Genomic DNA, 22,441 nt, shown 5'->3' on the forward strand with positions numbered 1-22,441 from the left:
GGCCCAGAAAACAAAGAGAAGATGTGTGCCAACGAAATATCCAACTACAAGAAGAAAGTGATTGACGGAACTGCCATAAAACTGACTTATTAATACAGTGCTAACCATAACATAATTACACTTGTGAAAGTTCATCTAAGTGAGCAATTTCAGCACCGACACTATGCACCAAATCCTAATTCTTGATAACACAACTTTAGCATGAAGACATGAACAATGGACTAGAAAGTGAATTCACATGAATAGAAATGACTATATTTATAGATACTAAAAACAGAAACACCACTTATCTAATAAAAGTTTCTAAATCAAAAACTAAAGCATTATTCCAAAGACAGTCTCTAGAAATACCCATAAGACAAATTAATCATCACCAGTTGGAAACAAAGTAAGAACTCTCTTCCCACTAGCAGTTGTAGCTGATTCAAAATCCTCTACATAAGAAGGCAACATTCTCTGAACATGTTCTTGCGATTGTCGAGACAAGAAGGGAACCTCAAATTGCCCATTTGGCGGTGACCCAAAATGCCTATACTGTTGCTGAATTTGTGGAGCACGTCCAACAACTGCAGCCACTGGTACAAATGGCATATAATGGTCCGGATTTCCCCTCCCTGGATGCAAAAAATGTGGGGGCACGGGCGAACTAGCAAACAGACGATCTGTTGCGGTGTCCGCCCCTGCCCCACTGCCACTACCCATGCCACTATTAGAAAATCCCTGCATACGTTTCAAATAAAGCCTATATTTTTGCAAATGACTAGCAACATTTTCGCGTGTTAGCCCATCTACACTCATTAACTGCATTATTGTTTTTGGGACAGCATTCTTGATCCCCAAATGTGCAACTGCATCCACAAACCTCTTGTGTAGCTGTGGGGTCCACACAAGTCTAGGCCTTTTTGGGGTGCGTGCAGGTTCGTCTGTGCCACCCAACTCAGCCGAGTCGAACTCGGCTGATGAGTTAGGGTGACATGAAGGTGTATGAACTAGTTGTGATGGTACAGGTGGTTGGTTTTTGGGATTTGGGGTATTGCGATTTTGAATATTAAAAGCTATGGCTAAATCAGGAGTAATTAACGTTTGGGATAAAGGCATTAGCTCATTAGGAGAAGGCAATTCTTCTTCCCATTTAACAAACCAACTTGAATTTTCTTCCTTCATTTCCCTGAAACTTCAAGAACCTGGAGAAGATTACAAAATTTTGGATTTTTAAATCACCTGGTTGCAAATTTTTCTGAGTCAATTTCTTGGTACTTCAAGATTGATGGATCAATTGACAATTGAACTGAAAACCAAGAAAAAGATCAGATTTTTATGATTGTTCTGGGAAATTTCTCGCTTTTTTGAGAATTAAGATTGATGGACTATTGATTAATGAGTTGAACACAAAAGTAGGACCAGGAAAAATGAGTGTTTTTTAGAGTTTGGGTTTGTGATGAACAGTGATAAACTTACAAGATAAGATTTTTCTGAGATGAGTCTGCAATTTTTTTTGTGGTCAATTTCTCTTCTGAACTAATTCACAAAAATGAACTTAATACCAAAGAAATAAGAGAAAAGGACTACTATTTTGTAAGAAAATGAGGTTGTGATATACAGTGTAAAAGACTTGACAGATTAGATTTTTTTCTTGAGATGAGTCTGCAATTTTTATTTTTTTTCAGGGGTCAATTTCTTTGCTTCTTGGAAAGTAAGATTGATGGACTAATTCTCATATAGTCAAAAATAGACTGAAGACCAAAGGTAGAAGGATAAAAAAGGGGTCTTTTTTAAGAAAATGGGGTTGTGATAGACAGTGAAAAAGACTTGGAAGATAAGATTTTTTTTTCTGGTCAATTTCTCTGCTTCTTGGAAATTCAGATTAATGGAATAATATGAACCTTACCAAAGTAGAACAAGGGAAGAAAAAAAAAAGGAGTATTTTTTCAGAAATTGGGGCTGTGATATACAGTGTAAAAGACTTTGAAAGATTAGAATATTTTTTTTTGTGAGATGGGGTTTTTGTCTTTCTCCTTGCACTTTCTCAAGCTTTGAGGAGGGAGACAAATGAGGTTTATTTTCCAAAATTGCAATTATGGTAATTTTGGCTGTATTTAGAAGGGCCTGGGGGGGTGTTCGAGGTGGATCTTGTTTTTTCCTTCAGCTTTTTCGTTATGGTTACTGTTATTGATTCTTTCTTACAGTTTTTGTGGAATTTTGGGAGCTTTTGGGATGAGAAAGCTGGTGTTGTAGTTGGGGTGGTGGGAGTATGGGGAGTTATATGATTTTTTATTTTTTATTTTTTGGAATTTTGTATTTGTGCTTATCACTAAAACTAGATACTCTTTCTATTTTAAAGTAAGTGATATTTTGTACTTTTTTTATTTTATTTTAAAATAAGTGGTGTTTTATAAAATTAAAAAGAATTTTTTGTTTTAATTTCACATGACCAAAAAATCATTAAAGATCTATTCTTTTTCAAGAAATTTGATTAAAGATAAATTAGTTAAAACACTTTTTATTTTTTAAGAGTTAGTAAATTTTTAAAGGGTGTGCCCAAATGTCGACGAAAGTCTCACAAATTTTTCACAACTCCATTCCCCTTGAAGGAAATTTTTGGTAAGAAAAGTTTTTGTTTATGGTTGCTTGCTAAAAAAGTGTTGAGAGAGCGAGGGGTAATATAATATTTTATTTCTACTTTTTCTTTTCTTTTTTGAAATTATCATATCTCTATTGTAAGTATTATTTTTGGTGGCATCACAACCATTTTGGTTGTACTACAATAATAATTATGTCTCAATCACAAATTAGATGGGATTGATTTTATGAATTTTCACTTCTTTATTTAAGCTTAACTAGTATAGTACCCGCGCGATGCGCGGAAGGTGTTGCAAAAAAAATATATAAAAAATTATTATCTTATTTTAAGCTAAATGTAAAAATTACGTTCTTTCACGTTCTTTGCAGGAGTTTTTGCGAGTCTAATTTGTATTAAGAAAAAATAGGAGTCTTTCATTATCAGAATTGTCTAGAAATTTTCATAAATTGACAAATGACGCATTTTTATAGAGATATTTGGCGCAAGAACAAAGCTAAAGTTCATGCTTTTGTATATACTATAAGCATCCCCATAATGCGCGGACAGGACGCCTCTAGGCTAAGGCCACTAAGGCATATGCCTTAGGACTCATAATTATGAGAGTCCCACTTTTACTTATAGTAAAATATTATGTGTTAGCTTGAAAAAGATTCAAATTGTTGCTTAAAAAAAAAAAAAAAAAAAAAAGAATGACAACTTTTCTTTTTTACCGTAAGTTGATTGCTATTGACTTATAGAGCCTCATTTTTACTGTTAATATATTTTTGTTAGTTTTTCAATTCTATTAGTAATTTTGAAGAAAAAAATTCAAGTTTATTGACATAAAATGAATTATAAGAAAATTAAATAACTTTGCATCTCAATGTTGTTGAGGCACCCCCGTGCGCAGATGTTGAAGTAAAGGAAACAAATATTGAAAGTTGAGGGCTATTTCACAATATAATTTATGCTGGAGTATAGGAAACAAATATTGAATGTTGAAGCTATTTCACAATATAATTTATGCGTTCATCACAGTAAAGAACCTAAGTGCACTATTCTTAAATAATATTTAGGTAATACATAATTAGCTTAACATAATTGTGATCGAAGAACTTTATTTAAAGCATAATAGTTCTCACATGGATGCATTAGTTTATGTATAGCAGCAATGTTTGTTAATAGCTGGCTTTCTAATTTTAGGATCCAATATTTAGCACATCTGGTAACCTAATCAATTATAAATAAATTAAAATTGCTTAGGAAATTTCAAGAAGAAATGCAATAAACATTTTTTTTTAAGATTTTACAGTGTTTATATGTTTGATATTTCTATGTGTTCCATCAACTTCAAGCCACATATGCCATGGCAAACTCGCCCGACCTTTGTTGAGTCCGGAGCCTAAAGGGTATAAAAATACACGGTATAAACCAAAAGGACATCATCAAAAATTTATATACCAAAAGGGATATAACGTGGGCTGATCCACGTTATACCCCAAAAAACTTTTTCCGTTGTCAGATGCCATCAACGAAAAATTTAAAAAAATAAATAAATTGTATAACGTGAAGTGATCCACGTTATACAAAATATATTGTATAATGTGGATGGGTTGCTCTAGGAGTAATTAAACACATGGAGACTGCAAAATGGCATGGAATATGTGTCTTATATTATACTCCATGTAGGTACTGAAAAAGTTGTGAATGTTATCGAGTTTTAGATTTCCACTTTGCATATGTTAAATACAACCTACATGTATGTTGCAGCAAACTTCTAATATACTCCTATTTAATATGAAGTTAGTGATCACTTTCATCGTCTAACAAATTGATCCGAAATTCATAGTACCTCCGGTTCGAAAAGAGTGTCCACTTAGCTATTTGCACACTCCTTAAGAAAATACTAACTTCTAGACAAAAATAGGTAATTTGACTGAATTACCTCTAATTAAGTATTGTGATTTGGTCACTTCACTTAATAAGGGTAAATTTGAAAAAATAAGGTTAATTCTTTTTTGATTTGGTAAGTAGACACTCTTTTTAAACAAAAAAATTAAAATAAAGGCTAAGTGAACACTTTTTTTGAACCAGAAGAGTAGTTGTTAACGTTTGATTACTTCAAGCTAAGCCCACTTACACAATTGTTTAATGTTGATTCTTATAGCAAGTTTATATTTTACATAATATAAGTGTTGAACAGTCGTCCTGCTTAAGCTTTGTATAGACATTGCATCTATAAATATTGTAAAAGAATTTTAGGCATAAAGATGAAGAGTCGTGGACACTCTTTTCGAACCGGAGGTAGTATGAATTTCGGATCAATTTGTTAGACGATGAAAGTGATCACTAACTTCATATTAAATAGGAGTATATTAGAAGTTTGCTGCAACATACATGTAGGTTGAATACTTAACATATGCAAGTGGAAATCTAAAACTCGATAACATTCACAACTTTTTCAGTACCTACATGGAGTATAATATAAGACACATATTCCATGCCATTTTGCAGTCTCCATGTGTTTAATTACTCCTAGAGCAACCCATCAGCATGAAATATATTTTAGGGCATAAAGATGAATTGTATAACGTGGATCAGTCCACGTTATACAATTTTTTATATTTCGTTGATGGCATCTGACAACGGAAAAAGTTTTTTGGGGTATAACGTGAATCAGCCCACGTTATACCCCTTTTGGTATATAAAATCTTGATGATGCCCTTTTGGTTTATACCGTGTATTTTTATACTCTTTAGGCTCCGGACTCACTTTTGTTCATATATCTTTAGCACATTCTTTGCACATCTCAATAAAGATAGAAATGGCGTGATAAACTTGATTAGACACGCACAAAAACACACACATAAATATTGTTGTATGATTTTCAATTATAATAGAATGATAGTAAAGTTTGGACATCCGATTAATGGGTAAAAGAGTAAATAGCATGTTAGAATGCTAATGTGAAAAGAAGAAAAAGAAAACTTGCAACTTCTCGAGCGGATCATCATGCTGCACTTTATACTCAGAACATTCGAACGTGCATATACACATGACACATATACTAACACTAACAAAGCAGCGACACCAAAAGATATAGAACCATACCTTTGTTCTTACCATCCATATCACAGAAGATATAGGTAAACTTTAATTTGGTCTACTAAATCAAAGACTCCCTTTCTCTCTTTACGTGTTATAAAGTTGGGATTTAAGATTATTTCCTCGACAAATCAATAAGGAACATGAACACACGATAGAGAGTAACACCATATATTGAAGAGAGTAATTTATCAGAGGGACTCGGCCACAGTTCTTTATTTAGTCCTAATTCTCTATAGGATTCGACCGTAGACCCCTCTTCTATGGCAATCCATCAAACAAAAAAAAAAAAGAGGAGAAAAATTGTCCCATTCAGACTTCTATTTGCAAAAAGTTGATGGTGCAACCTTAAACGTAAGAGTAACGGAAACATAAGAGTTATAATGATAGCTAACGGCACGATAAACGTAATAGTTCACCAATAACCCTGCACAGATGAGTATCAAAAACAACATAGGCATATCTAATGAGAGATGAGCTGTAAAAAAGTTGTAGAAACTATACAATCTTGACTTGTTCCATTCATTCACCAAGAGAGAATATATATAAGATACAATCTTGAACCGTAGTGAAACAAGAAAACTAAGATCCTAGTGAAACAAGGAAACTAACTAATATATGGTAATTAGTGAAACAAGGAAACTAACTAATATATGGTAATTATCTCCCTACAAATATGCTACCAAATAATATAAAGATATTATACCGCAATACCCCCCCCCCCCCCCCGCCCCCTCAAGTTGGAGCATGGGAATCAAAAATGCCCAACTTGGAAAGTAAGAAGTCAAACTGAGTTTTGCCGAGAGCTTTGGTAAAAAATGTCTGCCAATTGTGAAGATGTTGAAACGTGTGACGGAGAAATCAAACCTTCATTAATTGCATCATGAACAAAGTGACAATCTACCTCAATGTGCTTTGTTCGTTCATGGAAAACCAGATTTTTTGCGATGTGCAAAGCGGACTGACTATCACAAAACAATTTGATCGCCTTGGGATGTTGTATACCTAAACTCAACAACAGACCTCTCAGCCACTTCAACTCACAAGTGACCGCAGCCATGGACCTATATTCAGCCTCTGCAGAAGATCTAGAAACTGTGTGCTGCTTCTTTGTCTTCCAAGAGATGGAAAATTGACTTAGAAATACTAGCCAACCTGTCAACGAACGACGAGAAAGCGGACAAGCCGCCCAATCAGAATCACACCATCCCTACAAAGTCAACTCACTGTCGGCACGTAACAAAATACCCTGTCCTGGTGTGCCTTTCAAATAACGGACCACTCGTAAGGCCGCTTCCCAATGTTCAATCCGGGGTTCTTGCATGAATTGAGACAAAATATGAACAGAATATGCCAAGTCCGGTCGAGTGACCCCCAAATAAATCAAACGCCCGACTAATCTACGGTAGACCTCCGGATCCGACGACAAATCTCCATTTGCAAGGCCAAGTTTATGATTTTGCTCAATAGGGAACCCACTTGGCTTTGCACCTAACAATCCTGCTTCAGAGATAATATCAAGAGTATACTTGCGTTGACACAAAAACAACCCTGATGAACTACGAGCTACTTCAATACCCAAAAAATATTTGAGAGACCCAAGGTCTTTCATTTTGAAACAATCACTCAAATAGGCTTTGAAAGTTGCAAGTACAGCGGAATCATTCCCAGAAATAATAAGATCATCAACATAAACCAAGATATTAATCTGAATATTCCCTCTAGTAAATGTAAAAAGAGAATAGTCAGAATAAGATTGAAGGAAATCGTACCCTTTCAAAGCAGTCACCAATTTTGCAAACCAACATCTAGGGGCCTGTTTCAACCCATACAACGATTTGCGCAAACGACACACCAACGTAGGATCTGGACTTTCAAACCCGGGAGGGAGCTTCATATACACCTCATCATCAAGGTCACCATGTAAAAAGGCATTATGAACATCCATTTGGTGAAGTTCCCAATTTTTGGATGCTGCAATGGCTAGGAAGGCTCGAACAGTAGTCATATTAGCGACCGAAGCAAAAGTTTCATTGTAGTCAATCCCCGCTTGTTGATGATTTCCCAACACAACTAAGCGCGATTTGAGCCGTTCCACATCTCCATTTGACAAAAACTTGGTCTTGTACACCCACTGATTACCAAGTGCTTTCTTACCCGGAGGAAGATGTTCCAAAGTCCATGTACCATTGTCTTCCAATGCACGTATCTCTTCTTTCATTGCATGTCTCCAACCTTCGTGTTTCATGGCTTCTTTGAAGGTAGGATCCTTACCCGAAATAATAGCTGCAAGAAACTTATGATAATTTACAGAAAAATTGTCACAATTAATATAGTGTGCCAAAGGATAGGGAGTACATGAGGATTGATTGTTAACAGAAGTTGTAGGGGACGGACTATTAGCAAAAACTGAGTGTGTCACATAATCACGAAGCACAACAGAGGGAAATTTCTCCCGAAAACCACGCCCCAAGCCACCTTCCACATTTGTGACTGGGGTATGGTATTGCTGCCCCCCCTCGCTGCCAGCGGGCGCTGGGTTCCCAGCGGGCTGTGCAGTGGATGTCGGCAACTGCTCAGCCTCGCTGCCAGCTGGCGCTGGGTTCCCAGCGGGCTGGACAGTGGCCGCTAGCTGCAGCTCGGCCTGGCTGCCAGCAGGCGCTGGTTGGGCAGTGATTTTACGACTGCTGCTCGGCAGCCTCCGAACTATCAACTTCGCCCCCTAATTCATCCCCGTACACCATAAAATCACGATCAATTTCAGCACCCTTATCAAAAAAACTAGACGAAATATTAACATCTTCCGGACAAGAAAAAGGAAACACATCCTCCACAAACATTACATCACGAGAGACAAAAAATTCCTTCGTATCAAAATCAAACAACCGCCACCCCTTCTTACCAAATGGATATCCCACAAACAAACACTTTCTGCTCCGACTAGCAAATTTGTCACCCTGAGTTTTTTTATTATGAGCAAAGCACAAACACCCAAAAGTACGAATAGCATCAAAAGAAGGAGGTTTATTGAATAAAATTTCAAAAGGTGTTTTATTTTCCAATTTGGGTGTGGGGGTACGATTTATGAGATGAGATACAGCCAGAACACATTCACCCCGGAAAAAAATAGGCAAATTGGCCTGAAATCTGAGAGCCCTCGCAACATTCAACACATGTTTATGCTTCCTCTCTACCCTCCCATTCTGTTGCGGAGTACCCACACAAGAGGTTTGAAACAAATACCAGTGGCGGAAAAATAATCGATCAAACAATTAAATTTTGTACCATTATCACTTTGTACAACTTTAATTGTTTGATTAAATTGTCGATCAACAATAGCAACAAAAGCCATAAACATCGGAAACACTCCTGTTTTATCAACCAACAAGTAAATCCAAACAGCTCGGGAAAAATCATCAACAATTGTTAAAAAATAACGAGCTCCACACAACGAAACATGGCGATATGGGCCTCACAAATCACAATGTATTTTCTCAAATATTCTAGATGCATTATTATCACTTAAAGGAAATTTGTCTCTAGGATGCTTAGCACGTAAACACACTTCACAATCCTTTGCTAAACTACTCTTATCACTACTGACATGAGGAAGCAACTTAACTACTCTCTCGGAAGGATGCCCCAATCGTCGATGCCACAATTCGAATGCGGACGTTGCCACGACAGTAGACACATGTTGCACCACGTCCGGTTTGCTAAAATAGTATAGTCCATCCCTCCTAACTCCCGTTCCAATCAGCTCCTTCAGTGGGTCATGAATAACACACATATAAGAATTAAAAGAGACAATAGTATGTAAATTATCAGTAAGTTGGAGGACGGAGAGTAAGTTGCAACGTAAATAAGGCACATAAAGGACATGATGTAAGGTGATTTTATCTGACAGTCGAACAGAACCTTCCAAAGAAGCAAGCACCTTTTCACTATTAGGCAAACCAATAGGACAATCAACAGTATGGACATCAAACAACCAAGATTTCTCACCGGTAACATGATGAGTAGCACCAGTGTCAATAATCCAAGAAAAAACATCAAACTTACCATTCAAGAGATTTTCGGGAATTGTAGCATTACCAAAAAATCCCGTAATAGCCTTCCACTGATCGGAAGTAAAGTGCTGACCGACGGCAGCGTTATTTGATGCGCCCTTGAAACGAGTAGGCGTAATATAGTCCCCGGGTCGGTCTTGAGGACCAAGAAAATAGGGAGAATTAGACTCAATTTTGGGTGGTGGTGGAGAAGGTACGGCGTCACCGGCCATGGAAATTTACGATGAAGAGAAGAAAAAAAACGTGTGGCCTGATACCATGTAGAAACTATACAATCTTGACTTGTTTCATTCATTCACCAAGAGAGAATATATATATAGGATACAATCTTGAACCCTAGTGAAACAAGGAAACTAAGATCCTAGTGAAACAAGGAAACTAACTAATATATCGTAATTAGTGAAACAAGGAAACTAACTAATATATCGTAATTATCTCCCTACAAATATGCTACCAAATAATATAAAGATATTATAACGCAATAAAAGTCATGTTAAAATCTAGAAGATCTGATACATATCTATAACTACCAATGTGAAGAGTAGGGCCAACTAAAATAAAGTTCAAAAAATTATTACATGAAAAAAATACCAATATGATGAGCATACATTTGCATCAAACCTCTGTCACCGACAAATCAGTTGCACCGAGTCAATTATGATATACTTATTCAGAGAAAAGCAGACCTTCATTCCACATGATCATACTGTTTAGAAGGAGCTGTACTGTTCTTTCTCCACTTCAACTTCAGCTTCACGATTAATCTCATGATTGAATCTCAAAAGATTTAGCAAATCATGAACCTGCAGGCTTGACAATAAGAATTGTCCCATTTGTAAAACAATATCCTAATTCTAATACATATGAGTTATACCACAGTGTATAGGAAGCGAGATAAATCATCCCTATGATTTTTATAACCCTAGCACTTTTTGGTTGTTGTTTACATATTTATGGTTGGGCCTAATAATGTACTCCAGTTGACCGGAACCAATCCAGTCAATTCTTTCACTTGGAGGTGTTAGGCTAAATAACTGCAATTTACCGTCAATATAATGATCTATGTTGCTCGCAGAGTCTTTCACATTGTTCTGTTTTTTCTTTTGATCAAGCTAGCTAGGAATGTTGTAATTAAAAATTAAAAATTAAAAAAAATTAATACCTTTACGCACCATGCATACCAACACGTATCAAACAGTGTAGTTTAGAACTAATTGTAAAATTCGTAACGATACCTTTTTGTCTGTACCGTTACTACATTTTTCTGCCATGGACGACGATAAAGTCAAGTGCCCTTTTGTCATTTCTCTACCTCCTCCTGAATTTGACCATCTGCATTAACACATGAAGTTAGATAAAACATGATGACGACACGAAATGACCAACTCCTGGTCTACAACCAAGTGTTAACTCTCACCGGCAAGTTCAACGGCCAAGTTCGCCTGAGCATCTGCATCAGAGTTTGACTCCTATTAAAAGACAGTTTGCAAAGTGTTCAATCCTCAAGGACCAGCAATTATCTCCTAGCCGGATTTTGTGGAAATATAGATGTTATTAAATGTTTCTCTTTTCATTAGAGAAATTTTTCTAAACATCTTGAGCATTTATTTTGGAGTTGGAAGGTTTTCAATTATTATTCTCGAGAATGTTTATTCTCGGGAAGTCAATATCATGCTATAATTTAAAGTGTATCTTACCAAGATTCACTTCATGCCGCTATTATTTTTGTTTGGAACAGTATCAAAGTCCACTGAAGGCTCGGGATTTCTGTAATAAGTATTAGTTGCAATTAGAGATTTGCAAATGAAGAATGAGCATAAGAACCAATGTTTGATATGCAAGTTAGAAAATATAGAAGAAGAACGCACTAATCGGTTAATTGAAAGATACACGCAACTGCCAACCGGTAATAGAATCAACGCAATCCTTTTCTTCTTCATATGAAGTATCTTCCTTTTTTGGTAGTAGACAATCTTGATCTTTTTTAATAGTAAATGGTTTGACTTTATCGATGGTAATAATCCCTATTGCGCCTGAAATTAAACAAAAAAAGAAAAAAAATGAGCTTATTTAGAGGAAGAATGAAGAATCCACAAAAGATGCGGTTAAAATAAGAGGAGATTTTTAAGTGAAACAACTTTAATCTGGGCAACATCTTCCTGCAGGAACAATAATATTATTTTTATAAACACAAAGTAAACAAAATTTAAAACGTAAAGGAGATGAAGTGTTATTTACAAAAAAGAAAGTTCCCTTACCCAAATTATTATGCTTGCTTTCAACGTAGAAGAGATTTTTCTTAGAACCGTGGTAGTTCGAAGTTGCCGAAAGTGTTGCTGGATTATGAAACAAATCGAGTAAAAGGTGAGAAAAGAAGAGAGAAAAATCGTAGAAGTTGTAACTGCTTTGAATTCAAATTTTAATGTGTCAAGTGCCGTTGAGAGAATTGGAGAAGTGGGAGTGTAGTTGGTGGTTTCTAACTTTGTGCTGTTGTTGCAATAATTAATAATAATTAAAAAGCTGAGTATTTTGTGGAAGTATAGTTCAATAGGCTATGAACGTGTGTTTTGTTATTTGTGTGCAATTATCTCCTGCGAGTAATTTGAGAAAATATAGTTCCACAAAAGTAGGCCATTCGTGTTCAAGAACGTGTGTTCAGTTTTTTTTTTTTTTTTTTTTAATATTTTCAAACCCCAAATCTTTTGGAGCTTTGTCCTAAAATTGTACACATGTCTCAATCTGCATATGCCACTTGGCTTAATGTGGTGCTTCTTCCTCTGCTTTTAATAATAATATATAGATTATTATCATCATTATATCAAATAAAAATAAGTTATAGTAATTCGTTGCTAATCGGCAGCTAAATTTCCCGTAGCTAACATGAATTTGATAATCTATCTCTAATCCGTGTTAAATGGAATTACCAAAGACCTTTTTGTTATTTAGCAACCGAAATTGTCTGTCGCTAATTTCTCCTCTTTTTTTTTTTTTTAGTGAAATGGTATTAATAACAACAATAACAACAACAATATTAGAAGTTCGGTAACAATACTAAATTTTGTTGTTAACTAGTAGATATCACTCATACTCATCTTTTTTTGCCTCAATGAATTCACTAACTAACTTGTTACAATTTATAAGCAAGTAAAAAAGCATTTATATCTATTTAATGTTTGTATTAAGTATTTATGTCTATTTAATGTTTGTATTAAGTAATTCGACCTTAAGAATTATAAACTAAACTAAAAATACTCATTAATCAACTATGATATAATTAGGTAAATAATGTTTGATCAAATTTTCCTCTGGGGGCTACTATTCTGGCATCTCTATCATTAAACCAAACCCCACAAAATCCTTGGCGTGTGTAAATCACGACACGCTATAATTGGACTGTAGTGATCAATCAGGTGGCTACTGAATGTGTGCTATTATAAGTGCGCTAAGTCAAGGTCCTATAAGATTCTCTTATTTTTTTCTCGTAAGAATAGTTGTTAAGTACATTAATAGAAAAGGGAAAACACTACTAAAAATAATGCTTTTTCTGTACTTTCTGATCTAACGCAAGTGACATGCGCATGATAAAAAAATTATTCTAAGGGAACTTGTCAAAGAAACATAAATGAGGTTGGACTAAACGAAAAAGCAACAAACTTGTTAAGACATGATGCTGCTACTAAATCATGTTTTTTTTTTATAGGCTTAATGCATACGCAGTCTCTTAAATTTATCCTTTTTTTTTATTTTAATACTTCAACTAAGTGTTTTTTTTTTTAATTTCTGAACTCGTCCTCAAATGTGTCTATCAAACTTTCTAAATTTGATTTTTATCAGAAGCAAAAATTAAATTGTGATAATGAAGGTGAAGTAATATTTTAGACGTGTGGCAAGTTATTCTTTATGTCATGGATGTGTCAGTTTCTGCTCTTCCACTGCCAGCTTAATTAAGAGCTTACTCTTTTTTTCCCTCTCAATTGCTGCAAATCTTAGCTAAAAGATGGCATAATTAAATTAGCTTATATATTAGCATGTTGCTATATTGAAGATTATTATGTAAGTCAAATTGTGTTTGATAGACACACTTGAGGACGAGTTCATGGGTTCAATAGGAACAACAATTTGTTAAAGTGTCAAAATAGAAAAAAAAGACAAGTTCAGGGGCTACATATGAGCCTTTTTTATATTAAGCGATACTAATGTGTTACGCGTACAATTTACAAGTTCTAATTAATCAAATATGAACTTATCAGTGCTTCAACTAATTTGTTGGTGATTTAAGTCAACCATTCAAATCAAAAAAATCTTCTTTCTTATCACAACTCTTTCTTGTATTGTACAATAAATAAGGGTTTTCGTGATCTAGAAAGACACTAGAATTCATAACAAGAAGCAAGAAAAAACTCATGAATCAAAGGCTATAAATTTATCTATAGACGGCAAGCATTTCTCTACAAGTTTCAGATATTTGAAAATCAAGAATGAAAGCAAGTTAAATATAGTTAAGACGTTTAAGACAACATTTATAGAAAAGACATGTCATGGACTTATCGCTTTCGTGCATGTCTGATCGATTTGTTGGTGGAATTGAGGAAAAATATAACTAACAAATCTGTAAAATACTCAAAGTAAGTAACAAATACAACCCTCTTACATGTATTTTCTGATAAACTCAACTTTTTTTACACTTTTAAAACAAACTACCTATCTTTTGTATCCGAATTTAAAACGTAATGTCAAAAACTCAATGAATCAACTATATATACTAAGACAATATTATAAAAGTCCAAATTAAAATAAAAGACTTTGTGCGACCATTGAGATTTAGCGGTTAAAGTATTTATTTGATGGCGGAGATAGCACCCACATATCCTTCTTTGTCATTGTTATATTGATTAGGACGTTTTTTAAAGTAATTTTTCTGAAGAAAGATATCAACGGTGGAGATGATTATTTTAAAAGAAATTACTGACAAAATTACCCTTATTATTTCAAGTTTGTTGTCGAAAGTGGGAATCAAATGAGCCTGCTTTCAAAGAAAGGAAGTGTTTGTTAGTGGGAAGAATAATACAGAATGCATTGTTTATTTGATGATTTAACAGATAGGGAATAATTTTGGGTTGTCGATGTTAGTGGTTTGTTTGGCATATCAGGGATTAATAAAAAAAAATAATGATAAATGAACTTTGGTCATCATGGATGGATTTAAAAAATAATAAATAAAGTGCATATAATTTAACCATGATTTATATTAATTGGTGCATAATGAACTTGAAAAATGATTTGAAAACTATGAGTAAAACAGGAAAAAAAAAATTATCTTCTCTTGATATGCTAAAAGTGAAAATGTATTTTTAGAATATTAGACAAGTAAAAGAAAACGGAGAGAGAGAGGAGTATTTTGGTATATCCGATGAAATGTTGACACGACATATATCCGATGAAATGTTTGGAAGAGTTTCAAAACCGTAAGTATCCGATGAAATGTTGACACGACTGTTGGAAGAGTTTCAAAACCGTAAGTAACCTTATAATAGCCACCTTTTTTCCTTCCATATAATTCAATAAATGAAATTTGATGGTGACCTCTCTTCTTTTCACTAAAAAAGTCTACTAATGATAAAAAGGCCGCTTCATATGGTTTTTGTCAATAGGTGTTGTTAAAAGAGTTAAAGAGGACGAGGTAAAACAATTAACATGAAATTGAGAATCAGAGTAAATAAGACAAACTGAGGTGTTACACAGTTCACATGCTCTTTTCAACGTATGAATAATTTGATTTATATGGTAAAAAAGCAAGTATTAATTAAGAGCATCAATTGATCATTTTATTATAAACTGCTTCCAAATTGCTCAAGAAAATCACCACGGAATTGAAATTATTCCTTTCTTTCGGGCAACAGATCCAAATCAGAGAGTTTAAAAATAAAATCTCAGTACATTGTTTAACAGAAATTAGAAAAAGAAAAGGAATCAACAAAATTCAGAACTAGCCAACAGGGATTTGGCTGGAGGATTCAGTGCAACAGCACCTCTGCTAGAACTTGAATACTTCTTGTAAATCACTTTTAACTTGTGCTCTGGTGCCTCCATGTGATAGCTAACCAGCAACTTAGCACAACCCCTATTAACCAGAAAAAGAAATATAATAAGTATAAAAATAATAACAGCAAGAAAATGGCTAAATTTTGTAATTTTGTTGTTACTCACAGTAGCTGAGACTCTGAGAAACCAGTATGCAATTTCAGTGTGTCGTTCCAAAACGGACTGCAATGCAACGCGTGTCGAGCAACATAAACTGCTGAGGCAGCAATCATCGACGGGCAGTAGATATTTGTAGCATAACTCATCAGTCCCAATTCAGCCAAGAAATAAACCATGTTTTCCATTGAGGTCACATTGCAAGAATTTAAGACAGTGATGTCATTCGCTTGTGCATCAGAAATAGCAGCTTTGATGAATCGAACGAGGAACACGTAAGGAGTTGGAACTGTTAAGTACCACTCCAATTGGCCAAGAATCCTTTTTTCCATTGACAGAACCTGTTGATGAGAGTAAGCTCTGTCTGAGATGCACACAAAGTCATTCACCTGAAAACAGCACATCAAATTTGGTCATGCTAGCAACTTGAAACAATGGACAAGTAAGTAACTTGCATAATTTGCACTTAATGTGACTGAAAATGGTAAAATAACTTGCATAATTGACTAACTATGACTGAGAATGTGTGTGTACCTCAGGTGCCCAAATTTCTTCATATTTGGAGGCAATGAGCATAGCACTTATGCCTACTAACTGCAATTCTCTCCTTGATGTAGTCGTCACAGCGAGGTAACGATCGACGATGTTGATGGTGAGGTAAAGAGTCTCTTGATTTAGCTCAAATTTTTGATGCACTTCAATCAACCAGTCAATCAGAATAGCTCTCATCCTTTCATTTATCTCAGGCTGTGAATCCATGTAGTCATGAATTCTGCTCTCATTCTATGTAACAGAAAAAGAAAAAAATAGTAACCATAGTTAGTGTTATTTCAAGATTTGTGAAAAAGAAAAAGCGCAATGTAAATGAAAAAAGATCAGGTACCTCAGCTATCTTATAAAAGGTGTAAAGATCCTCAACATATTCAAGCACTGCCAACTCATTGTTCACATCTGAAGCATCAATGTCCACAATCTGGACCTTTGGTTTATGACTCAGTCCACAGGCAGCCTTCAAAAAACAGAAGAAAAATCAGACCCCCACAGTTCATAATTGGTTCAATAAATTAACCCATGTATATAAGCAGTGTATAACTTATGTAGGAAAACTAAACATTGAATTCAACGTCTATTTGTATAAATATTCCTAAGTAAAGGAAACATGACCATATGTGTATATTTCATGTATAGGAAAAGTAAACAGTGAATTCTGTGGGCAATGTAAATATTCCAAAGTTGAATATTTAACATAATAAAGAAAACATGACAATATGATTTGGTAGAGGATTAAATACGCGACGGATGTCTCATGTATATTCCGTGTATACCACTCGTATATAATCTATCTATATCGACTAGGAAAAACTAAACAGTGAACTCGACCAGCTATTTATGAAAACGTGACAAATGCTCACCTTACTCCTAGCAGTGAGAGTTGAAGTAAGAGTTGCTGCTTTTTGCATTGAAGAATCCTCAACTGCCTTTTTCTTGTGCTTGTTTTCTTTCACTTGTTCTACAGTATCAGGACTAATTTCAATCACCTCAGGCTTTGGTTTTGGTTTTGCAATGGCTGCTTTCTTCTGAGCTGGTTTCTTTGCTGCAGCAGCTTTAACCGGTAAAGCTCCATTAGCAACAATCGGTCCATCCCCATTTACAACCATAGATTTCTGCAAATCAATAATAAAACCAACAACCCCTTTATTAGTGTTACTTTAAAACTGGCTGAAAATACTAAGAGAAATTACGATTTTTAAGTCTTTATACCTTCTGGTTTTCGGCTGCTGCTTGTGCATTTGCGAGCAATTGTGCACAAAAGCTCCTCGTTATGGGGCGAGATACATTAGGAAGCGGCTTTACCCCCTCGACCCCACCACGCACAGTTACCATATTGCCAATATCACCGAGCGCCTTTCGGTTGTTTCTCCCTTGTGCTGCTGCCATATTCTTCTGCTTAATTGCTCCAGGAACTGCTGCCTCACCTGATCAATGTACAATGTATTTTGTTTAGTACTTATTAACATTGACAAGTGTTTCAAGAATCGCTTGTATCTTAAGATAACTAACTTCATCAATACATAGAAATTATACCAAATCTAAAGATTTTTTTGGCCAATAAGAATTGAGATTTGTATCACTGAAGTTTAGAAGAGACCATTCACAAAAAGAGTTGCATTCGTATACTAATCAGATTGTAAAGGGTGTCTAGTGGTAAAAGTGTGATTCGTTCTCTTAGTTTCAGCAACATCTCTGATAGATAAGATATTAGTTTCAGTAAGGTCTATGAAATTAATGTATTTTCATTAATGTCAATTAAGAAAAGTGTTCTTTCTCAAATAAATTACATGCCAAATTCACATTAGACAATCATTACAACTATATTCATATCTACTTTATATGTATAAACATTGAAGCGAAGATATCCTATGAATTATACTGCACAAAGGTTTCAATTAGTTCAAACACTCTTAAAAAACAACACCACAATCTTTTCCAATGTTCAAGTTTACTAGAATTCCAAAACAAACATAGGTACTAATCCAAGATTCAAAAGATCACCAAAGCAACAAAAAAACTACTACTATCTTTTTTCAAATTTACTTTAGGTGAATCGCATAACAGACATAGAAGGTACTAATCCAAGATTCAAAAGATCACCAAAGCAACCAAACCCCATCTTTTTTTCATGCTCAGATTTACTTTTAAGCCTCATAAAAAACAGACAAGAACAAAAATACCATGTAATCAAAGAACCCCTCAAGAACGTATCAAATGTAAACCCCCATTAAAACAAATTTGACATTTGGGTATGGAAGAAAAGAAAGCTGATTAAAGAAATGAGAAAAAAAAAAAAAAACCTCTGTTTTGCTGTTGAATAACGTTTCTTGCTGCCATTACAGAGAAATTAAATCACCCAAACTTAAATTTCTTCTAATATATCTGAACCCCACAAAAATTATCAACTTGGGCGTCCCTAAAATTACTCAATCTACCCCCCTTTACCCTCTCTGTGAAAGCCTCTAAGAAAGTATGGATTTTTGGTAGACTGAAGAAGAAGACCCCTTTTTGAAGCTGTAGAATCGGCGCTTCTCTTCTAACGGTCTTATTCTTTTTCGAAATACTAGCCGTTAGATGAGTAGACCAAGATCTGACGGTATTGATTTTGTTTCCCTATATTCCCACTAAGACTAGCCGTTGGCTTTGATACCATTAAATAATTTAATCGATCAGATTATTAATACTGCCACACATGGGAAGGTGATGACAACGTGTTCTACACTAAGGAGCAGTTGTTGAAGTTTTGTTTGGATATGTATTTTAGATTTTTTAAGTTGTATTTTTTTTTCATAGGTTTTATCTTACAAGTTGTAAACTCATCAAAACTTTTTGAATTCTTATATAATCTTACCAAATGAGCAAATCATAATTCATAACAAAATTAATACGCTACTAGAAGGTCTTTCTAAAAATATAAACATCAATTGATCGAAATTTAGTTCAATAAAAAGGAAATTGAACATGAGTGACAGTGTAACTATTTTTTAATATAATACTCCGACATGGTATGGACAATCTCGTAATATACTACTAACTTGCAAATATTTTAATATTTGATATAAATAATTGATAGACATGATTGGTAAATATATCTGTCAATTTATAGATCTTTCTTATGGGTCAAGTTTTAAAAAAATTAGAATCCCAAATCACACCTTTTTGGAGAATTTAAGATTTGAAATCATGATATTAAGTTGAAATTGAAATTTTGTGCAAATTGCATAAACACACGCTGATTTGAAATCATGATTTCATATCGCATTGTCAAACCCCTATAAATTTCAAGTACTTGTAAGATACTCCCTCCGTTTCAATTTATATGAACTTATTTTTTTATTAGTCCGTATAAAAAAAATGTCCTCTTTCTATATTTGATACAATTTACCTTTATGCAATGATTTATAGCCACACAAAATATACTCCCTCTGCCTCATATTAGTTATCCACATTACTATTAATATCCGCCCCAAAATACTGGTCCTTTTACAAAATCAAGATAGAATTAATTAAGTTTTTTCCTACTTTGTCCTTAACATTAATTGTTTTTTAGAGTAACCAATATTGATTAGAATGCAATTAATTGGAGAGAGATAAATGTAATATAGTAAAAATATATTTTTATTTATGAGTTCTTAAAGGGCGTGTAAACGGAAAAGTGGACAAGTGATATAGGACGGAGGGAGTATAACAGAGAAATGTGATGTTTTACATTTTTCGGACCCTGTTAACGGGGATATTTTGTGCACCAAGCTTCCTATTATATTTGTCGCGGGTAATAATTAGTTTTGATAAAAATAGAACCAAAACGATTCATTTACGTCCCTATACTTAATATTAAGTTTAATACCATACTAAATCAATCAATATATTCTATTAGGCTAATTGATTGTGCAAATTGAGAGTCATGAATGTGGTTGTGTTGTTTCATTTTCATTTGAGGACCTGCGCGATTGATCGTCCTTTAGAAATCATATTAATTATCGTTCAAATAGAGTCTAGGTATTGATACCCTTGAATATGAACTATTAATAAAATGATCTATTTGGACATGGCTTATTTGGACTTATTAATTACCAAAGATGACTACTTTTTTATTTTTCTTGGTTGTCGCAATACTTTTTATGATTTTACCATGCTCTTGGACTAGTTAATTCTCATGCCTTAATTTATTTTTATTTTTTGCTAGAATTTTTCTTATAACGGTTTCATTGCTTGCATGGATATTTTATTTGGATGATTGTGGTAGGAATGAGAAAGTATTAAGGCAATTTTATATGAATATTTTATTTGGATGTTCTTTTTTGTAAGAAGAAGAAACCCAACGTATAGGCTCGAAATCTAAAATCTGAATTAACTAAATCGAGAAATTTGAAATCGAACTTAAAAAATCCATCCAATCCGAACTTTTTTGGATTGGATCTGGATTGTATTCTTGAATCCAACAATAAAAAATCTAAACCAAAATTTCATGTCAATTCGACTGTCGGGAAACGCACCCCTAAGTTTTCTTTTTATTAAATTCTTTAAAAATACTTCTTCGTCCATTTTTACTTGTCCTAAAATGACTTGGCACGCCCTTTAAGGAGCCATAAATAGAACCAAAATTTTACTACAGTCAAACCTCTCTATAACAGCATCGTTGGGTCCGAAAGCTGTTATAGAGAATGGTTGTTATGCACATATAACAACATTGACATTTAGATAATATTTCGTTGTTATAGGCAAAAAAAGATGCATAAAATTCAATTTTTCATTTTTAATTGTCAAATTCTAAGCTTAATCACAATTTGTATAAAGAAGAAAATCTTTTAATGTTGAATATATATATATATATTCAAATGATGTACTTTGTCATAAATAGTGTATTAAAGGATCAAATATTTGGTCAAAAATCTCTACTCTTATTATCGGTAATCATGGATATTCTTTCTTTATAAAGATGGGTAATTATTATATTACCAAAAAAAGATGATAGCTATTATTATATGGGGGTAATTTTACAAAGAGCGTACTGTTAGAAATTTGGTTGTTGCTGTTATAGAGAATTAAAATATAATATAAAAAATCGGTTCCGAAAAACTTAGTTGTTATATACGAATGTTGTTATAGAGAGGTCCGACTGTATATCACCCCATTCGCACACCTCTTAAGGAGTCAATAACCATAAATAGAACCAAAATTTTACTATATCACCCCCTATTGGCACACTCCTTAAGGAGTCAACAAAACATACTTTAAAAGTTATGCAACCACTAAAAGTTTCTTAAACTTTTCAACCCGATAATTAATAATAAGGGTAAAATAGGATAAAATGATGATCTATCTCTTGGTTTTCCAAACTGGACAAGTAAAAATGAACAACTATTTTCGTATATAGGACAAGTAAAAATGGACGGAGACGGAGGAAGTAGCTAAATTCTTGGACAATCCGTGCAGTTTTCCGACTGAAGCTGCATATATAACTCGATTACATATATACGGTCTTCTTTCTTAAAAAGTAATTAGCTTGGTAGTATTATGCTAGAAAATAATCAATAGAATATGTGTTGGCAGTGTATTTCACATATTAAAGAAAAATCGACAAAAACCAAACCAATGAAAATCCTGATTTAATTGATTTGATTTTGATTATATTTTGAAAAATCAACTTAATTGATTTGATATTCCTAGGAAAAAACAGACCAAAACCGAAAATGAACACCGAGTAATGAAAGTTGAATTTGTGATTTCCTTTCCTCCCCCTTTTCTCCAAATCAATAAGTAAAATAGTTCTCTGATTTTTTTATTTTTTTTTTTGTCAATACAAGTACGGACTAATGTAAATAAGAATACACTATTTTGATAAAGCACAAACATATACAAATAGCAAAATTGTTGAATGAATTGTCAAGAAGAGAGTACAATTAGACCTCTCAATAACAACATTTCACTATAAATTATTCCACCCATGGTGATA

The 22,441-nt window shown here is 34.0% G+C and overlaps 2 protein-coding genes and 1 long non-coding RNA gene across 3 annotated transcripts; all 3 read right to left on the bottom strand.

The window, feature by feature from the left end:
* Positions 1-241: 241 nt before the first annotated feature.
* LOC132607328 (transcription factor MYBC1-like) lies at positions 242-2,384 on the bottom strand. Its single transcript, XM_060321264.1, has one exon. It carries the CDS (start codon positions 1,162-1,164, stop codon positions 364-366), a length of 801 nt encoding a protein of 266 aa, XP_060177247.1. The 5' UTR covers positions 1,165-2,384; the 3' UTR covers positions 242-363.
* Positions 2,385-10,175: 7,791 nt separating this feature from the next.
* LOC132607330 (uncharacterized) lies at positions 10,176-11,321 on the bottom strand. The gene is made up of 3 exons (XR_009570236.1): positions 11,153-11,321; positions 10,971-11,067; positions 10,176-10,538 (listed from the first exon to the last, which is right to left on the bottom strand). It is a non-coding gene; the product is annotated as an uncharacterized LOC132607330 (long non-coding RNA).
* A 4,217-nt stretch (positions 11,322-15,538) lies between these two features.
* LOC132607331 (G2/mitotic-specific cyclin S13-7-like) lies at positions 15,539-19,006 on the bottom strand. The gene is made up of 7 exons (XM_060321265.1): positions 18,786-19,006; positions 17,695-17,909; positions 17,346-17,597; positions 16,817-16,942; positions 16,468-16,716; positions 15,943-16,322; positions 15,539-15,856 (listed from the first exon to the last, which is right to left on the bottom strand). The coding sequence occupies exons 1-7, from the start codon at positions 18,820-18,822 to the stop codon at positions 15,706-15,708; spliced, it is 1,410 nt and encodes a 469-aa protein (XP_060177248.1). The 5' UTR covers positions 18,823-19,006; the 3' UTR covers positions 15,539-15,705.
* Positions 19,007-22,441: the final 3,435 nt, after the last annotated feature.

This window comes from Lycium barbarum, chromosome 8 (genome assembly GCF_019175385.1).
Source record: "Lycium barbarum isolate Lr01 chromosome 8, ASM1917538v2, whole genome shotgun sequence".
Taxonomy (NCBI): Eukaryota; Viridiplantae; Streptophyta; class Magnoliopsida; order Solanales; family Solanaceae; genus Lycium; species Lycium barbarum.